This window comes from Gymnoscopelus microlampas (genome assembly GCF_963454915.1).
Source record: "Gymnoscopelus microlampas genome assembly, chromosome: 11".
Taxonomy (NCBI): Eukaryota; Metazoa; Chordata; class Actinopteri; order Myctophiformes; family Myctophidae; genus Gymnoscopelus; species Gymnoscopelus microlampas.
In genome coordinates, this window is record NC_139948.1 from 10,244,593 (window position 1) to 10,263,794 (window position 19,202).

At 40.8% G+C, this 19,202-nt stretch overlaps 2 protein-coding genes across 2 annotated transcripts in view; one reads left to right on the forward strand and one right to left on the reverse strand.

Annotated features, from left to right (window-relative positions):
- The window catches only part of LOC311055707 (uncharacterized protein), a 269,023-nt gene that overhangs the window by 213,872 nt on the left and 35,949 nt on the right, over positions 1 to 19,202 (reverse strand). The gene's annotated exons all lie outside the window — the stretch shown is intronic.
- On the forward strand, positions 15,767 to 17,322 carry LOC311054563 (exonuclease 3'-5' domain-containing protein 2-like; the record flags this gene model as incomplete). The annotated part of the gene is given in 4 exon segments (XM_084070572.1): positions 15,767 to 16,543; positions 16,618 to 16,772; positions 16,774 to 16,841; positions 16,844 to 17,322. Coding segments are annotated over 4 exon segments (1,479 nt in total).

Here is a 19,202-nt window from a genome sequence, read left to right on the forward strand (position 1 = left end):
ATTTTGATAATGCTTTCCAGCTTGTTAACTGGTATGAAAATGTTTCCTTTCATTACAGTACTACACATGTTTGATTTTCTATGTAAGTACGAACTACAGTAGGTACGGTATGAAACAATGTCCACTTAACTGTATTGTTTTTAGCAGCATATTTGAGTGTGCTTGCTGTTTGTAATGCCTATTCTTATAATCATTTCATTTTGTGTGTCATTTTACAGGTAGAAGCTGAGTTGGAGAAGAATGGAAGATGAATGGTAGAATGGAGGGGAAAGGAACTGGTTGGAATAACGCGTTCCTTCCACGCGCTACGTCCTACCAGGGAAACTACCCCCCAAAAAAGAAAAAGAGAGTGAGAAGTGAAAACAAGTTGAAGAGACTAGGAAGACGAGAAGAACATGAAGATGGAGAGATGAGGTATTCGTTCGATCTGAAGGCATTGAGATCATTTCACTCCATCAGAGGAGGTAAGATCAAAGCTGATGGTCTGACATGTTCCCAAGGCCAACGATAAATTCAGACGAACACTTTTTGTTGCCAATGTGCTACAGTACTGCACATGCTTTATTGTTATGTAGGTACGATCTAGGTAAGGTATGAATACATTTCCACTTAACTGTGCTGTTTTTAGTAGCATACAGTATATGATTGTATTCTGCGCATGCTGTTTGTTTTGGGTATTCTTATAATCTTTTCATTTTCTGTGTCATTTTACAGGTAGAAGCTGAAATGGAGAAGAAGGGAAGATAAACGGTAGAGGAGAGGAGGAAGTGAAGTGGTGAAGAGAACATGAAGATGGAGAGAAAATGAGGTATTTGTTCGATCTGAAGGCATTGAGTTAATTTCACTCCATCAGAGGAGGTAAGATCAAAGCTGATGGACTGACATTTTCCCAAGGCCAACGATAATTTCAGACGAACATTTTCGTTGCCAATGTGTTACCAAGGACAACAATTTATTGAACTAACATTTTGATAATGCTTTCCAGCTTGTTAACTGGTATGAAAATGTTTCCTTTCATTACAGTACTACACATGTTTGATTTTCTATGTAAGTACGAACTACAGTAGGTACGGTATGAAACAATGTCCACTTAACTGTATTGTTTTTAGCAGCATATTTGATTGTGTTGTGTGCTTGCTGTTTGTAATGCTTATTCTTGTAATCATTTCATTTTGTGTGTCATTTTACAGGTAGAAGCTGAGTTGGAGAAGAAGGGAAGATGAATGGTAGAATGGAGGGGAAAGGAACTGGTTGGAATAACGTGTTCCTTCCACGCGCTACGTCCTACCAGGGAAACTCCCCCCCAAAAAAGAAAAAGAGAGTAAGAAGTGAAAACAAGTTGAAGAGACTAGGAAGACGAGAAGAACATGAAAATGGAGAGATGAGGTATTCGTTCGATCTTAAGGCATTGAGATCATTTCACTCCATCAGAGGAGGTAAGATCAAAGCTGATGGTCTGACATGTTCCCAAGGCCAACGATAAATTCAGACGAACACTTTTTGTTGCCAATGTGCTACAGTACTGCACATGCTTTATTGTTATGTAGGTATGATCTAGGTAAGGTATGAATACATGTCCACTTAACTGTGCTGTTTTTAGTAGCATACAGTATATGATTGTATTTCGCGCTTGCTGTTTGTATTGGGTATTCTTATAATCTTTTCATTTTCTGTGTCATTTTACAGGTAGAAGCTGAAATGGAGAAGTAGGGAAGATACATGGTAGAGGAGAGGAGGTATTGAAGTGGTGAAGAGAACATGAAGATGGAGAGAAAATGAGGTATTTGTTCGATCTGAAGGCATTGAGTTAATTTCACTCCATCAGAGGAGGTAAGATCAAAGCTGATGGACTGACATTTTCCCAAGGCCAACGATAATTTCAGACGAACATTTTAGTTTTTTTCTTACCCAGGAAAACAATTTATTGAACTAACATTTTGATAATGCTTTCCAGCTTGTTAACTGGTATGAAAATGTTTCCTTTCATTACAGTACTACACATGTTTGATTTTCTATGTAAGTACGAACTACAGTAGGTACGGTATGAAACAATGTCCACTTAACTGTATTGTTTTTAGCAGCATATTTGAGTGTGCTTGCTGTTTGTAATGCCTATTCTTATAATCATTTCATTTTGTGTGTCATTTTACAGGTAGAAGCTGAGTTGGAGAAGAATGGAAGATGAATGGTAGAATGGAGGGGAAAGGAACTGGTTGGAATAACGCGTTCCTTCCACGCGCTACGTCCTACCAGGGAAACTACCCCCCAAAAAAGAAAAAGAGAGTGAGAAGTGAAAACAAGTTGAAGAGACTAGGAAGACGAGAAGAACATGAAGATGGAGAGATGAGGTATTCGTTCGATCTGAAGGCATTGAGATCATTTCACTCCATCAGAGGAGGTAAGATCAAAGCTGATGGTCTGACATGTTCCCAAGGCCAACGATAAATTCAGACGAACACTTTTTGTTTCCAATGTGCTACAGTACTGCACATGCTTTATTGTTATGTAGGTACGATCTAGGTAAGGTATGAATACATTTCCACTTAACTGTGCTGTTTTTAGTAGCATACAGTATATGATTGTATTCTGCGCATGCTGTTTGTTTTGGGTATTCTTATAATCTTTTCATTTTCTGTGTCATTTTACAGGTAGAAGCTGAAATGGAGAAGGGAAGATAAACGGTAGAGGAGAGGAGGAAGTGAAGTGGTGAAGAGAACATGAAGATGGAGAGAAAATGAGGTATTTGTTCGATCTGAAGGCATTGAGTTAATTTCACTCCATCAGAGGAGGTAAGATCAAAGCTGATGGACTGACATTTTCCCAAGGCCAACGATAATTTCAGACGAACATTTTCGTTGCCAATGTGTTACCAAGGACAACAATTTATTGAACTAACATTTTGATAATGCTTTCCAGCTTGTTAACTGGTATGAAAATGTTTCCTTTCATTACAGTACTACACATGTTTGATTTTCTATGTAAGTACGAACTACAGTAGGTACGGTATGAAACAATGTCCACTTAACTGTATTGTTTTTAGCAGCATATTTGATTGTGTTGTGTGCTTGCTGTTTGTAATGCTTATTCTTATAATCATTTCATTTTGTGTGTCATTTTACAGGTAGAAGCTGAGTTGGAGAAGAAGGGAAGATGAATGGTAGAATGGAGGGGAAAGGAACTGGTTGGAATAACGTGTTCCTTCCACGCGCTACGTCCTACCAGGGAAACTCCCCCCCAAAAAAGAAAAAGAGAGTAAGAAGTGAAAACAAGTTGAAGAGACTAGGAAGACGAGAAGAACATGAAAATGGAGAGATGAGGTATTCGTTCGATCTGAAGGCATTGAGATCATTTCACTCCATCAGAGGAGGTAAGATCAAAGCTGATGGTCTGACATGTTCCCAAGGCCAACGATAAATTCAGACGAACACTTTTTGTTGCCAATGTGCTACAGTACTGCACATGCTTTATTGTTACTGCACATGCTTTATTGTTACTGCACATGCTTTATTGTTATGTAGGTATGATCTAGGTAAGGTATGAATACATTTCCACTTAACTGTGCTGTTTTTAGTAGCATACAGTATATGATTGTATTTTGCGCTTGCTGTTTGTATTGGGTATTCTTATAATCTTTTCATTTTCTGTGTCATTTTACAGGTAGAAGCTGAAATGGAGAAGAAGGGAAGATACATGGTAGAGGAGAGGAGGTATTGAAGTGGTGAAGAGAACATGAAGATGGAGAGAAAATGTGGTATTTGTTCGATCTGAAGGCATTGAGTGAATTTCACTCCATCAGAGGAGGTAAGATCAAAGCTGATGGACTGACATTTTCCCAAGGCCAACGATAATTTCAGACGAACATTTTAGTTTTTTTCTTACCCAGGAAAACAATTTATTGAACTAACATTTTGATAATGCTTTCCAGCTTGTTAACTGGTAATTATGAAAACTAGAAGTTCAGCCGGCTTCGCCGGCCTCACATCTAGCGTCCACGCCCACGTAGCGTCCACGCCCACGTAGCGTCCACGCCCACGTAGCGTCCACGCCCACGTAGCGCCCACGTCCACGTAGAGACCACTTGGCAGCGCCGATCACTGGCGTAGCGTCATGAGGGCTAGTGGGGCCATGGCCCGGTCAGTGAAGATTTGCCAGGAAAATGAATTCTGCTCCGACAACAATAGACACAGCCGGCGGCCGCCAGTGACGTTACTGAAGTGATACATTGGCTGGGCCATTCACACCTTTTACAAAGCTAAAGCTGGCTACTCCTGCCTATCAATGGTCCAAGTGTGACCTGTAAAGTAGCCTATCGTAGTCTGTAGGACACATAAGCATGTCCTAAGAGGAGTCCAAAAGAGAATGGATCCTGGGAGTCATGAATTAAATTACAGAGGTGTGTAAATAACTACATGTGCTCAAGTACTGCACTTTACTGGATATCTATCTATCTATCTATCTATTTATCTATCTATCTATCTATCTCTCTATCTCTATCTCTATCTCTGTGTATCTCTCTCTCTCTCTATATATATATACATATCTAAATGGCGAAATGGCTGGGGGGAAATGGGCAATATATTGTTATTTAATATTGTTATTTTATTATGAGTATTAATAAGTTATGATGATTAATTATATCATATGATTATAATATTTGATTAAGATATATGATCTTATATAAAAATAAAATGATAATAATCATGGGGCATGTATAATCATTATCGAATAAGCAAATAATAATACAATGAGTCATCATACATTTTTTCGGTGGCGGGTGTTATACAGAAATGTGGGACCCTGTACAGTCTGGTGAAAGTGGCCGCTGTGTGTGTGTGTGTGTGTGTTTGCTACGTGCGTGTGTCACACACCTACCAACGGAGACGTTGTGTATTGAAGTAATGTTTCGGTGTTGGTGGCGGGTGTTATAGGGGAATGTGTGACCCTGTAGAATCAGGTCAAAATGGCGGTGTGTTTTTGTGATGCGCGTGTGTGCGCGCGCGTACACACACACACACACACACACACACACACACACACACACACACACACACACACACACACACACACACACACAAACACAAAGGAATGTGTGTGGAAATGGCGGCTGTTTTTGTGTGTTTGCACAACAGTGCATGTGGACACAGGAATGGTGAGTTGGACGCGTCTTTTAATGATCAGAACACGCACAGTGCTGCACACACACACACACACACACACACACACACACACACACACACACACAGAGACACACACGCACGTTGAAGTTATTTGCGTGTGCGCGCGCACACACACACACACACGCACACACACCTACCAACGGAGGCGTCGTGTATTGTAGTGATGTTTCGGTTTGGGTGGAGGGTGTTATGGAAATGTGTGACCCTGTACAATCTGGTGAAAGTGGCGGCCGTGTGTTTTTGCGATGCGTGTGTGTGCGCGCGTACACACACACACACACACACACACACACACACAGGAATGTGTGTGGAGATGGGCGCTGTTTGTGTGTGTTTGTGACAACAGTGCGTGTGGACACACGAATGGTGAGGTGGAGGCGTCTTTTAATAATGAGAGCGCACACACACACACACACACACACACGTTGAAGTAATGTCTTAGCAAGTGAAAGAAATAACAAAGTAATTACCTGTTGTTGCTGCAGCTGCGCGAGCCACACGAAGTCGCGTAGCGTTGCATGTGCGTTGGGCCAGGTTGTTTTTTTTTGGTCCCATGGCTGCGTGCACAGTTTGGTGTGGTAAAGTTTTGTGTAGACGCGCAAGGCGTTCGTCGCTGCGACTGACTGATGGCTCCAGCCATAGATAGATGTAAACACTACAGCAAGCTCTCTGCGATGCCATTGTCTGGAAACTGCTCTTAGCGTGACAGGACCAATGAGAGTGAGCGCTTTCGTTGTTGCTAAGATACGGTGCATGGCACACGGCGTCTCTACCCCATAGCTTGTAGATCTCTCACACATGATTGGCGTAGGCTGCGTTGCCAGGTCTGACTTTGTGTCTAAGCAATGGTCGGCTTGTTTTTGCGCGCCTTTGGGCTCGTTCGCATAGTGCGCACGGCAGCGCTTGTTTAGCGTACGTCAGCGCGACGTGGTAACGGACGTGGCAACGTGAAAGGTGATTGGCTGGTGAAAAGAAAGACCCGGACGTGAATTTTGTGTTGGCGAAGTGATTTGCATAAGTATTGGAGCATAATGCGTTTGATATTAATTGTACATCCTGCAAGTACAGTGATGGGATGCGAAGCAGCTGGTTTGACAGGCAGAATATTGAGGAATTTTGGGGGAAAATGTGGAGTTAGTTGGGCCATGTGTCTGCTTGGCCATTGAGGCGATACACTCGTGTACACTCCATGACTGTGGCCGTCAATTATGGTAGCAAGATGTTTCCTTTCATTACAGTACTACACATGTTTGATTTTCTATGTAAGTACGAACTACAGTTGGTATGGTATGAAACAATGTCCACTTAACTATATTGTTTTTAGCAGCATATTTGATTGTGTTGTGTGCTTGCTGTTTGTAATGCCTATTCTTATAATCATTTCATTTTGTGTGTCATTTTACAGGTAGAAGCTGAGTTGGAGAAGAAGGGAAGATGAATGGTAGAATGGAGGGGAAAGGAACTGGTTGGAATAACGCGTTCCTTCTACGCGCTACATCCTACCAGGGAAACTACCCCCCAAAAAAGAAAAAGAGAGTAAGAAGTGAAAACAAGTTGAAGAGACTAGGAAGACGAGAAGAACATGTAGATGGAGAGATGAGGTATTCGTTCGATCTGAAGGCATTGAGATCATTTCACTCCATCAGAGGAGGTAAGATCAAAGCTGATGGTCTGACATGGTCCCAAGGCCAACGATAAATTCAGACGAACACTCTTTGTTGCCAATGTGCTACAGTACTGCACATGCTTTATTGTTATGTAGGTATGATCTAGGTAAGGTATGAAATACATTTCCACTTAACTGTGCTGTTTTTAGTAGCATACAGTATATGATTGTATTTTGCGCTTGCTGTTTGTTTTGGGTATTCTCATAATCTTTTCATTTTCTGTGTCATTTTACAGGTAGAAGCTGAAATGGAGAAGAAGGGAAGATACATGGTAGAGGAGAGGAGGAAGTGAAGTGGTGAAGAGAACATGAAGATGGAGAGAAAATGAGGTATTTGTTCGATCTGAAAGCATTGAGTTAATTTCACTCCATCAGAGGAGGTAAGATCAAAGCTGATGGACTGACATTTTCCCAAGGCCAACGATAATTTCAGACAACATTTTAGTTGCCAATGTGTTACCAAGGACAACAATTTATTGAGCTAACATTTTGATAATGCTTTCCAGCTTGTTAACTGGTATGAAAATGTTTCCTTTCATTACAGTACTACACATGTTTGATTTTCTATGTAAGTACGAACTACAGTAGGTACGGTATGAAACAATGTCCACTTAACTGTATTGTTTTTAGCAGCATATTTGATTGTGTTGTGTGCTTGCTGTTTGTAATGCTTATTCTTATACTCATTTAATCTTGTGTGTCATTTTACAGGTAGAAGCTGAGTTGGAGAAGAAGGGAAGATGAATGGTAGAATGGAGGGGAAAGGAACTGGTTGGAATAACGTGTTCCTTCCACGTGCTACGTCCTACCAGGGAAACTCCCCCCCAAAAAAGAAAAAGAGAGTAAGAAGTGAAAACAAGTTGAAGAGACTAGGAAGACGAGAAGAACATGAAGATGGAGAGATGAGGTATTCGTTCGATCTGAAGGCATTGAGATCATTTCACTCCATCAGAGGAGGTAAGATCAAAGCTGATGGTCTGACATGGTCCCAAGGCCAACGATAAATTCAGACGAACACTATTTGTTGCCAATGTGCTACAGTACTGCACATGCTTTATTGTTATGTAGGTATGATCTAGGTAAGGTATGAAATACATTTCCACTTAACTGTGCTGTTTTTAGTAGCATACAGTATATGATTGTATTTTGCGCTTGCTGTTTGTTTTGGGTATTCTCATAATCTTTTCATTTTCTGTGTCATTTTACAGGTAGAAGCTGAAATGGAGAAGAAGGGAAGATACATGGTAGAGGAGAGGAGGAAGTGAAGTGGTGAAGAGAACATGAAGATGGAGAGAAAATGAGGTATTTGTTCGATCTGAAGGCATTGAGTTAATTTCACTCCATCAGAGGAGGTAAGATCAAAGCTGATGGACTGACATTTTCCCAAGGCCAACGATAATTTCAGACGAACATTTTTGTTGCCAATGTGTTACCAAGGACAACAATTTATTGAACTAACATTTTGATAATGCTTTCCAGCTTGTTAACTGGTATGAAAATGTTTCCTTTCATTACAGTACTACACATGTTTGATTTTCTATGTAAGTACGAACTACAGTAGGTACGGTATGAAACAATGTCCACTTAACTGTTTTGTTTTTAGCAGCATATTTGATTGTGTTGTTTGCTTGCTGTTTGTAATGCTTATTCTTATACTCATTTAATTTTGTGTGTCATTTTACAGGTAGAAGCTGAGTTGGAGAAGAAGGGAAGATGAATGGTAGAATGGAGGGGAAAGGAACAGGTTGGAATAACGTGTTCCTTCCACGCGCTACGTCCTACCAGGGAAACTCCCCCCCAAAAAAGAAAAAGAGAGTAAGAAGTGAAAACAAGTTGAAGAGACTAGGAAGACGAGAAGAACATGAAAATGGAGAGATGAGGTATTCGTTCGATCTGAAGGCATTGAGATCATTTCACTCCATCAGAGGAGGTAAGATCAAAGCTGATGGTCTGACATGTTCCCAAGGCCAACGATAAATTCAGACGAACACTTTTTGTTGCCAATGTGCTACAGTACTGCACATGCTTTATTGTTACTGCACATGCTTTATTGTTATGTAGGTATGATCTAGGTAAGGTATGAATACATTTCCACTTAACTGTGCTGTTTTTAGTAGCATACAGTATATGATTGTATTTTGCGCTTGCTGTTTGTATTGGGTATTCTTATAATCTTTTCATTTTCTGTGTCATTTTACAGGTAGAAGCTGAAATGGAGAAGAAGGGAAGATACATGGTAGAGGAGAGGAGGTATTGAAGTGGTGAAGAGAACATGAAGATGGAGAGAAAATGAGGTATTTGTTCGATCTGAAGGCATTGAGTTAATTTCACTCCATCAGAGGAGGTAAGATCAAAGCTGATGGACTGACATTTTCCCAAGGCCAACGATAATTTCAGACGAACATTTTTGTTTTTTTCTTACCCCCCAGGAAAACAATTTATTGAACTAACATTTTGATAATGCTTTCCAGCTTGTTAACTCGTAATTATGAAAATGTTTCCTTTCATTACAGTACTACACATGTTTGATTTTCTATGTAAGTACGAACTACAGTAGGTATGGTATGAAACAATGTCCACTTAACTGTATTGTTTTTAGCAGCATATTTGATTGTGTTGTGTGCTTGCTGTTTGTAATGCCTATTCTTATAATCATTTAATTTTGTGTGTCATTTTACAGGTAGAAGCTGAGTTGAGAAGAAGGGAAGATGAATGGTAGAATGGAGGGGAAAGGAACTGGTTGGAATAACGCGTTCCTTCTACGCGCTACATCCTACCAGGGAAACTACCCCCCAAAAAAGAAAAAGAGAGTAAGAAGTGAAAACAAGTTGAAGAGACTAGGAAGACGAGAAGAACATGAAGATGGAGAGATGAGGTATTCGTTCGATCTGAAGGCATTGAGATCATTTCACTCCATCAGAGGAGGTAAGATCAAAGCTGATGGTCTGACATGTTCCCAAGGCCAACGATAAATTCAGACGAACACTCTTTGTTGCCAATGTGCTACAGTACTGCACATGCTTTATTGTTATGTAGGTATGATCTAGGTAAGGTATGAAATACATTTCCACTTAACTGTGCTGTTTTTAGTAGCATACAGTATATGATTGTATTTTGCGCTTGCTGTTTGTTTTGGGTATTCTTATAATCTTTTCATTTTCTGTGTCATTTTACAGGTAGAAGCTGAAATGGAGAAGAAGGGAAGATACATGGTAGAGGAGAGGAGGAAGTGAAGTGGTGAAGAGAACATGAAGATGGAGAGAAAACGAGGTATTTGTTCGATCTGAAGGCATTGAGTTAATTTCACTCCATCAGAGGAGGTAAGATCAAAGCTGATGGACTGACATTTTCCCAAGGCCAACGATAATTTCAGACGAACATTTTTGTTTTTTTCTTACCCAGGAAAACAATTTATTGAACTAACATTTTGATAATGCTTTCCAGCTTGTTAACTGGTAATTATGAAAATGTTTCCTTTCATTACAGTACTACACATGTTTGATTTTCTATGTAAGTACGAACTACAGTAGGTACGGTATGAAACAATGTCCACTTAACTGTATTGTTTTTAGCAGCATATTTGATTGTGTTGTGTGCTTGCTGTTTGTAATGCTTATTCTTATAATCATTTAATTTTGTGTGTCATTTTACAGGTAGAAGCTGAGTTGGGGAAGAAGGGAAGATGAATGGTAGAATGGAGGGGAAAGGAACTGGTTGGAATAACGTGTTCCTTCCACGCGCTACGTCCTACCAGGGAAACTCCCCCCCAAAAAAGAGAGTAAGAAGTGAAAACAAGTTGAAGAGACTAGGAAGACGAGAAGAACATGAAAATGGAGAGATGAGGTATTCGTTCGATCTGAAGGCATTGAGATCATTTCACTCCATCAGAGTAGGTAAGATCAAAGCTGATGGTCTGACATGTTCCCAAGGCCAACGATAAATTCAGACGAACACTTTTTGTTGCCAATGTGCTACAGTACTGCACATGCTTTATTGTTATGTAGGTATGATCTAGGTAAGGTATGAATACATTTCCACTTAACTGTGCTGTTTTTAGTAGCATACGGTATATGATTGTATTTTGCGCTTGCTGTTTGTATTGGGTATTCTTATAATCTTTTCATTTTCTGTGTCATTTTACAGGTAGAAGCTGAAATGGAGAAGAAGGGAAGATACATGGTAGAGGAGAGGAGGTATTGAAGTGGGGAAGAGAACATGAAGATGGAGAGAAAATGTGGTATTTGTTCGATCTGAAGGCATTGAGTTAATTTCACTCCATCAGAGGAGGTAAGATCAAAGCTGATGGACTGACATTTTCCCAAGGCCAACGATAATTTCAGACGAACATTTTTGTTTTTTTCTTACCCAGGAAAACAATTTATTGAACTAACATTTTGATAATGCTTTCCAGCTTGTTAACTGGTAATTATGAAAATGTTTACTTTCAATACAGTACTACACATGTTTGATTTTCTATGTAAGTACGAACTACAGTAGGTACGGTATGAAACAATGTCCACGTAACTGTATTGTTTTTAGCAGCATATTTGATTGTGTTGTGTGCTTGCTGTTTGTAATGCTTATTCTTATAATCATTTAATTTTGTGTGTCATTTTACAGGTAGAAGCTGAGTTGGGGAAGAAGGGAAGATGAATGGTAGAATGGAGGGGAAAGGAACTGGTTGGAATAACGTGTTCCTTCCACGCGCTACGTCCTACCAGGGAAACTCCCCCCCCAAAAAAGAAAAAGAGAGTAAGAAGTGAAAACAAGCTGAAGAGACTAGGAAGACGAGAAGAACATGAAAATGGAGAGATGAGGTATTCGTTCGATCTGAAGGCATTGAGATCATTTCACTCTATCAGAGGAGGTAAGATCAAAGCTGATGGTCTGACATGTTCCCAAGGCCAACGATAAATTCAGACGAACACTTTTTTTTGCCAATGTGCTCAGTGGTGAGCTGTGGATTTTTGAACTAAGGGTACTGTATTTTATGACGTCACGCGCGCGCACGTGCGCGCACATAGCCACTCAGCTCAGTGCTAGTTGAAATACTGTATTCAACATGTGATTATTAATGTAATCATATGTATTATTATGTTGTTGTATTGTTGCATTGTTAATTTGTTGTTTTTATTTTTGTTTCTTAATTATTTTATTTTCCTTTTAATTTTATATAAAAGCCCTTTACATAGACTCACCCACACATAAGTAGGCCTACTTAAAATAATCAGACAACTTGTCTTTGTCTTGTCTCAGAGAACTGGGTCATCTGCTAAGCGATCCCCTTCACACCTTGCAGTGCAGAGATGTTGTCTGTCATTGTGAGAGGAATGTTACACATTCAATTCAAGTCCGTCTTTTCTCGAGTAGCCTAATGTTATGCAAAGCAGCCAGGTAGACGCTATTGAGAACGGCTCGCCGCTCGCCACTGACGGCGCGAACCTTGAGAGGCTATTGTTTTTAAACTAGCGTTAAAGACCGCCGCTGACGGTGCTTGCACGCGCGCCCCCAGCTCCCACAGTGTCAGAACTAAGGGTACGCCGTACCCCCCCGTACCCCCTACAGCTCAACCCTGAATGTGCTACAGTACTGCACATGCTTTATTGTTATGTAGGTATGATCTAGGTAAGGTATGAATACATTTCCACTTAACTGTGCTGTTTTTAGTAGCATACAGTATATGATTGTATTTTGCGCTTGCTGTTTGTATTGGGTATTCTTATAATCTTTTCATTTTCTGTGTCATTTTACAGGTAGAAGCTGAAATGGAGAAGAAGGGAAGATACATGGTAGAGGAGAGGAGGTATTGAAGTGGTGAAGAGAACATGAAGATGGAGAGAAAATGAGGTATTTGTTCGATCTGAAGGCATTGAGTTAATTTCACTCCATCAGAGGAGGTAAGATCAAAGCTGATGGAATGACGTGTTCCCAAGGCCAACAATAAATTCAGACGAACATTCTTTTTTGTGCCTCCTTATTGATTCATTTCACTCCATCAGAGGAGGTAATATCAAAGCTGATGGTCTGACATGTTCCCAAGACCAACGATACATTCAGACGAATTTTTTTATTGTGCCTCCTTCAAGCTTGATAACTAGGTAAGTGGGAAACAATGTACTTTTAACTGTATTGTATTCAATACCATATCTGATTGTGATTTTTTTTTCTAGCTCTTTATAATGTAAATTGATACAATCACTTCAATTCCTGTGCCAGGCAAGATGAAATTGAATTGTTTAAGAGAGTAAGAAGTCCTGGGTTCGATTCCCGCCGGGGATGCTGATGGCACTGGGGGTGTGTCCTCTCCTCCGCGCCATCAGTGCCCATACCTTAGGTGGGGTTGGCGTAAAGGCCTTTCTTTGTGGACTTTGCATGTTCTCCCCTTGTCCCCTAGGGTAGGGGGGTGAGACGTACCGTAGTGCATTTTGTGAGGCCAGCGTGTGGCTGAGGTTTCTCCAGTCAAAACATTCACGTATGAAGTGCTTATAGTTTATTATTTCATTATGTGCTTATTTGCGCTTTGCAAGTTGTTCTGGATTGTGTGTGCTGACTAATTCTAATTATCTTCTCTTTGTGATCTTTTTGTTTTTTGTTATATCTGTGCACTGTTTGCACTGGCATAGTGCCCTCTCTCACTTATATGATTTCGGCATAGTTGCTCAGATTATAATTGTGAGCTTAAATTATAAATGTATAATGCCACTTCTAATGCCCCTAAGAGAGGTTTTAGTCATTTTCCTTCACATCATGCATTGTATAATTATTTCTTCTTTCTAAATCGTTTTTTTATTGACTGCTTGTTGGCTGTTTTTGGGTGCACTATATCCCTGATTGTATGTGTCAGTCTATGCGTTTGTGTGTGTAGGCAAATCTTTTCGAAAACACCCAAATAGCAGATCTACGAGATCCCTCGCTGTTCGTCTTATGAGGAAGTATATAGGGCTTCAGTGGTTAGCCATCCATATTCTGGGGGAAATTAGCCAACAATAGTAGCAATAGATCTACAAGCTCACAATGTGTGAGCTTGTAGATCGGCGATTCTTGGCGAATACATTTGGTGTAGATAGAGAACTGGACTTGAGTTACAACTGTACTTTGGACACTTTTTCTAAGACAACCAGGTTTTTGACTGTGTTCCATTTGTCTCTTTTCATGTCTCACATCCTCTGAGCGGCACCATGGGATGAAAGCAGCCAGGGCAGGAAGGGAGGGAGGGTGTTGTTACCTAGAGATTTCTCAACTATCAGGGAGTTAACATGAGCACAAGTGTGGTAAGCTAACAGTTTTGTTAGATGAATGATTACAATAGTAACACGAGTTTGGTCTAGTCTTTGGTTTATGTTTCCAACCCTTTTTTAGAAACAACACTTGAACTCTGTTTCTAACTAGTGGTTTAAAGTAGATTGGAGCTGTAGGACTTGCAAGCCAATCTGATAGTGGAGGCTAATGAGATTTCAGGGTTTCTAAGCCATTAGCAGTGAGTGTTTTAACAGGGGAGATCACAACACAGACAAACACTAATACAGGAGTTACTCTATGCTTTAAAAAAAACTAAATTAAACTATAGCTAATCCAAGCTTGTTTCTCTAATATCTGTATCAAAATAATATATTGGCTTTAGCCAAGATATTGAATTTGAAGCTGAAAAAGCCTTTTGTGATGAAGGCTGCAGATGTGTTTTCTGGGGAAGCTTTCAAAAGGGTCAACAAGTAAAAATACTACATTTACATTGAACTAATATGTGCATCAGTAGGCCTACTAAATCAAGTAATAAGAATGCACAGTCTTTTTTTGAAGTCTGCATATGTGTCGCATCACTAGTGTACACCAAGTATAAAGGAGTGGGTGAAATGATTTTGTGCAAGCTTCCCACAACTGCAGTTACACGAGTTAAATGTATTATTAACCCATTCAAAACGGGATGGCTATTAAAAAATAGCAGATATACAAGCTCATAGCGCGGCATCGAGTGCCACGCTATGAGCTTGCAGATCTGCTATTTTTGAGGAATATATATATATATATATATATATATATATATATATATATATATATATATATATATATATATATATATATATATATATATATATATATATATATATATATTATTTTTTAAAGCGAATTTTAACTCAAATCTTTTCTTCTGGGGGGGGGTCCCTGGTACAGAACATTTTGAGATGGGGGTCCGCGGCCAAATACATATCATTTTTGGGGTCCTTGAGAACCACTGATAGAAACATACATTTTCAGATCTTGTTATGATTTAGAAGACATTTGTAGAATCCCCCAGAAGAAAAGATTTGAGTTACAAATGTTCGCTTTAAAAGAATATATATATATATTCACAGATTTGCACACATTTTTTCACGACTTTTCAAAAACAGATCTACAAGCTCATAGCATGAGATTTCTGTATGTTTGTGTTCCTTGTGTGCCCATATAGTTCTTTGATGACATGAGACAGGGGTCGGCAACCTTTCTGACATGTTTTTATTTTCTTGATAGTCAGTGTGTGGCATATGAACATTCATTTTAATCAAGATCTCTGTATATTAAGTGTCAGTGGAAAGTGGTGTCTGTATAACCTAGGAAAGTGTGGTTCATAAACCACATCAAACTTGTGTGTGTTTCCCCCCTCAGTGTACAATACCTGCCTTCAGCTCCATAAGCAAGCAGAGAAGATTGTCGGACACCTGCAGGACGTGAACCGGGGGCGGCCAGACCTCTGACGTAATTCTGACTCAGCCATAAATGAACACGGCCACGTCACTGTGACAACATAAACACATATATACAGATAGACACTAACGTGCTGTGGCTGAGATCGCTGCTGTGCTGCAGGCGGGAAACGCAAAGAACCTGACTTACAAAGGAGCCCATCGATTAGGCAAAAGGTTTGCAGTCTTCCATCCTGCTCAAGATGACACAACAAGGATCCCTAACCAGCAGTCTAACCTCAATGCTAGGAGCCTCTTTAGCTCATGGGCTCATATTATGGTGGGTGTCTCGGACGCAGAGAAAGAAGCTGCCTCCCAAGCCAGTGATGGTGAGCTCTGAAGAAAAGTGGGAACAGCTGTGGCCCTTGCTGAAAAAGGAACTCTCACTCTTCCCAGTCCTCGGCATTTCAGTAAAAGGCAAAATCTCTGCAGTCTCCCAGCTGCAGATTGCGACCCACTCGGGGCTCTGTGTACTGGTGAGGCTGGTGTCGTTTCGTGGTGGCCAGCAGTCCTTCCCACTCAGCCTGGTTGAAGTGCTCCGCGACCCCCATATCCTGAAGGTTGGCGTGGGCTGCTACGAAGACGGGAAGCGTCTGACCCGGGACTACGGCGTGTCTTTGGGGTGCACGGTCGACCTGCGCTACCTTGCCTTAAGACAGGGGCAAGTTACATGGAATATTAATGGCCTCAGTCTGCAGTCGCTGGCTGCACATGTGTTGACTGTGTCTCTGGACAAATCCCTGAAGTTGCAATGCAGTGACTGGGAGGCTGACCCGTTGACCCTGGAGCAGATGACATATGCAGCCAGAGATGCCCAGGTCTCCATTGCCCTGTTCTTCCATCTCCTGGGCCTTGATCCTGAAGCCAGCTCCCCAACAACTACTGGGAGAACCTACTCTGAGCTGGCTGCCCGCTGCCGGGGCCTGATGGATGTCCCCTTCAGACAACGGATGGTTTTAGACGGAGAGGAGATCATCGTTGTATTGTGAATTTGTACTTCCACTTCTACTGTTATGTACTGTCATGTACTGTTCTCATGTCTTACTAAATAAAGTACATCAATCAATCAATCAATCAATCAATCGCAGATCCAGAGTCTGGATATCAGCAAGTCCCAGACCCTCATAAAAACAAGAGAAAGCCACTGGGTGTATGCTATCCTCCTTCCAGGAAATCTCCTCTGTATGACAACTGCTTCATTCTTGCCCCATGACCAGCACCTGTCTACCTGTAGCAAAGGGCGTGCCACGTGGTACCTGTCCAAAGGACTAGGAGAGCTCCTAGTCCTTGCTGTTTGAACCCTCGGTTGCTGTTTGAACCCTCGGGACGGGAGGACCCCCGCACAGGCAGGGAGAATATCTGTGTTGTATGTGGCAAAGCTGATTCACTCAATAAGAAAAACATTGTGCCACATGAGTACAAGCATCATTTCCCCAAAGAGATGAAGGACTACAACAACTCCAATGACATCTTGCTGCTGTGCACCGCCTGCCATGCCGCCTCCGACGGCATGCTCCGGAAGCAGCTGGCTGATGAGTGCGGCACCACAGTGCGCGTGCTGGGACCGGTGGCGCGTGCTGCTCGGGCCCTCGGGTCTCACAGCCTGCCGGACAACGTACGCGAGGAGCTGGAGGCTGTCGTTAGAGGGTTTTATAGCGACGTTGTGTCGGAGGCAGAATATGTGCAGAGTGAGGCGCCGCTTAGTCCAGAGGCGCTGCGGAGGGCTGCAGAGCTTGAGAACAGGATGTTCAACCCCTGAAGGTGGTGCGTACCAACGCAAGAGACTGCCCTGCGAGGCCTGATGGAGCTGAAGCGTCGATGGAGACATCATTTCCTCACCACCATGAAGCCCTGCCACCTGCCCCCCCTTTGGTCTGTTGACCACAACCACAGCAAGTACCTGTTGAAGTACGGAGAAGACCTCGCGATCCATCTCACACAGGAAGAACACAAAGTAAAGAAAAACAAGTAAAAGGGAAAAAAAAATAAAAAATCAAAAGGTTATATAATAAGATTATTTTAGAATTTGCTGCAGCCAGCTCTGGAATTTGGAGATTTGCAGCCCTATGACTGTTGGTAAAAAATATGCTTGCAGATTTGTTTCCTGTGCAGAATTTGTTTGTTTTTACACTACTGATTTAATTCAGTCTGGTGTTTCAGTCTGTCTTATGACAAGAGAGTTTGGGTTTACGAAGGCGTCTTGAGAGTTCAGTTTATCTCCGCTTCCTATATTGAAAAGTTGAACTTGCACTCAAAAGGGTTGTAAGAAAGCCCACCTCCGCCAAAAAAAAGGTAACATTTGATTATGTGAAAACATCATTTTTAATATTTAAAGGTAGGGTACAGTAAGTACTATATTCGGATAGCAATCATTGCTACAGAGCGTTTGTTCGGTAACAGGGGTCTCTCCAGCTCTTTTCTGTTTAATAAAGAGCTGGAGAGACATGGGAGACTCCTTTTACTGAACAAACACTATAGCAATGATTACTATCAGAATATAGAGCTATTTAACACTTATTTCAACAAAAGAAAATCACTTACCCTACCTTTTTAAATATATGATTCACTAGATTTAATAAATACCTTTGTTTTGACGTTTTCTTTTTTTTTCTTCACAGAATCAAACTTTTTATTTGTTGATAGTATTGACATTTATTCTCAGTTAATAAGGTATGTTTATGAATGGCAGTGGCACGGCCACCCTACTCTGTAACTTGTACATGCATGTTTAAAATAAAAGCATGAATACCGGTATATTAATCACTGTCTATTTTGAATAGCTTAGTATTGAATGCACAATAACATGGTATGTTTATACATATGAAACACAATTTTATACATAATTATACAATATATGTTGTAGCCCCCCACCCTACGAGGTAGGGGGCCCTGCCCTATAGGATCAACATACCTCTGTGTGTTTTCCCACATGCAGGCTTTCAAGTCAAAGTACACTACCTTGAGGCCTCTTTGAGTATTACAACCAGCAGCTACCAACCTGACTTTTAATGGACTGGCAGTTAAGATCCCAGTGATGGATGAAGTTCTCACATGTTTTTACTTGAGTAAAAGTATCAATACTGCAATGTAGATATACTCTGTTACAAGTAGAAGTCCCGTATTCGAAATGTACTTGAGTAAAAGTGTAAAGTATCTGCATCAAAATGTACTTAAAAGCACCAAAAGTAAACGTACTCATTATGCAGACTGTCCCATTTCACAAGTTTTAAAAAGTATTAAATGTATACAAATCTTTTGAAAATAGCAGATCTACAAGTTCACAATGCACATTGTGAGCTTGTAGATCTTCCGAATAAGTTCTCCAATTCAAGTCACCATACAAAGTCCGTCGCCTCCCGCATCAGAGGAGCCGCGCCTCTGTGCAGTTTGACGATTTCCACAAGGTCTGCCTCCGGGAGCTTTTAAAAGCAACACAGAAGTTTAATGATGGCATGCTTCATGCTTTCCCTGTGCCAATTGAAAAGGCTTTCAGACAGTTCTCTAAATGAATGAGCATTTATCTGGCTATAAGTGGCTTGAATTCCCGTACATGTAATGGCCTACATTTTAAAATGTCATTTGGAAACAATTATTCAGAAATGTATTTCCTTCATTACTCTGGGCTACAGTGATGTATAC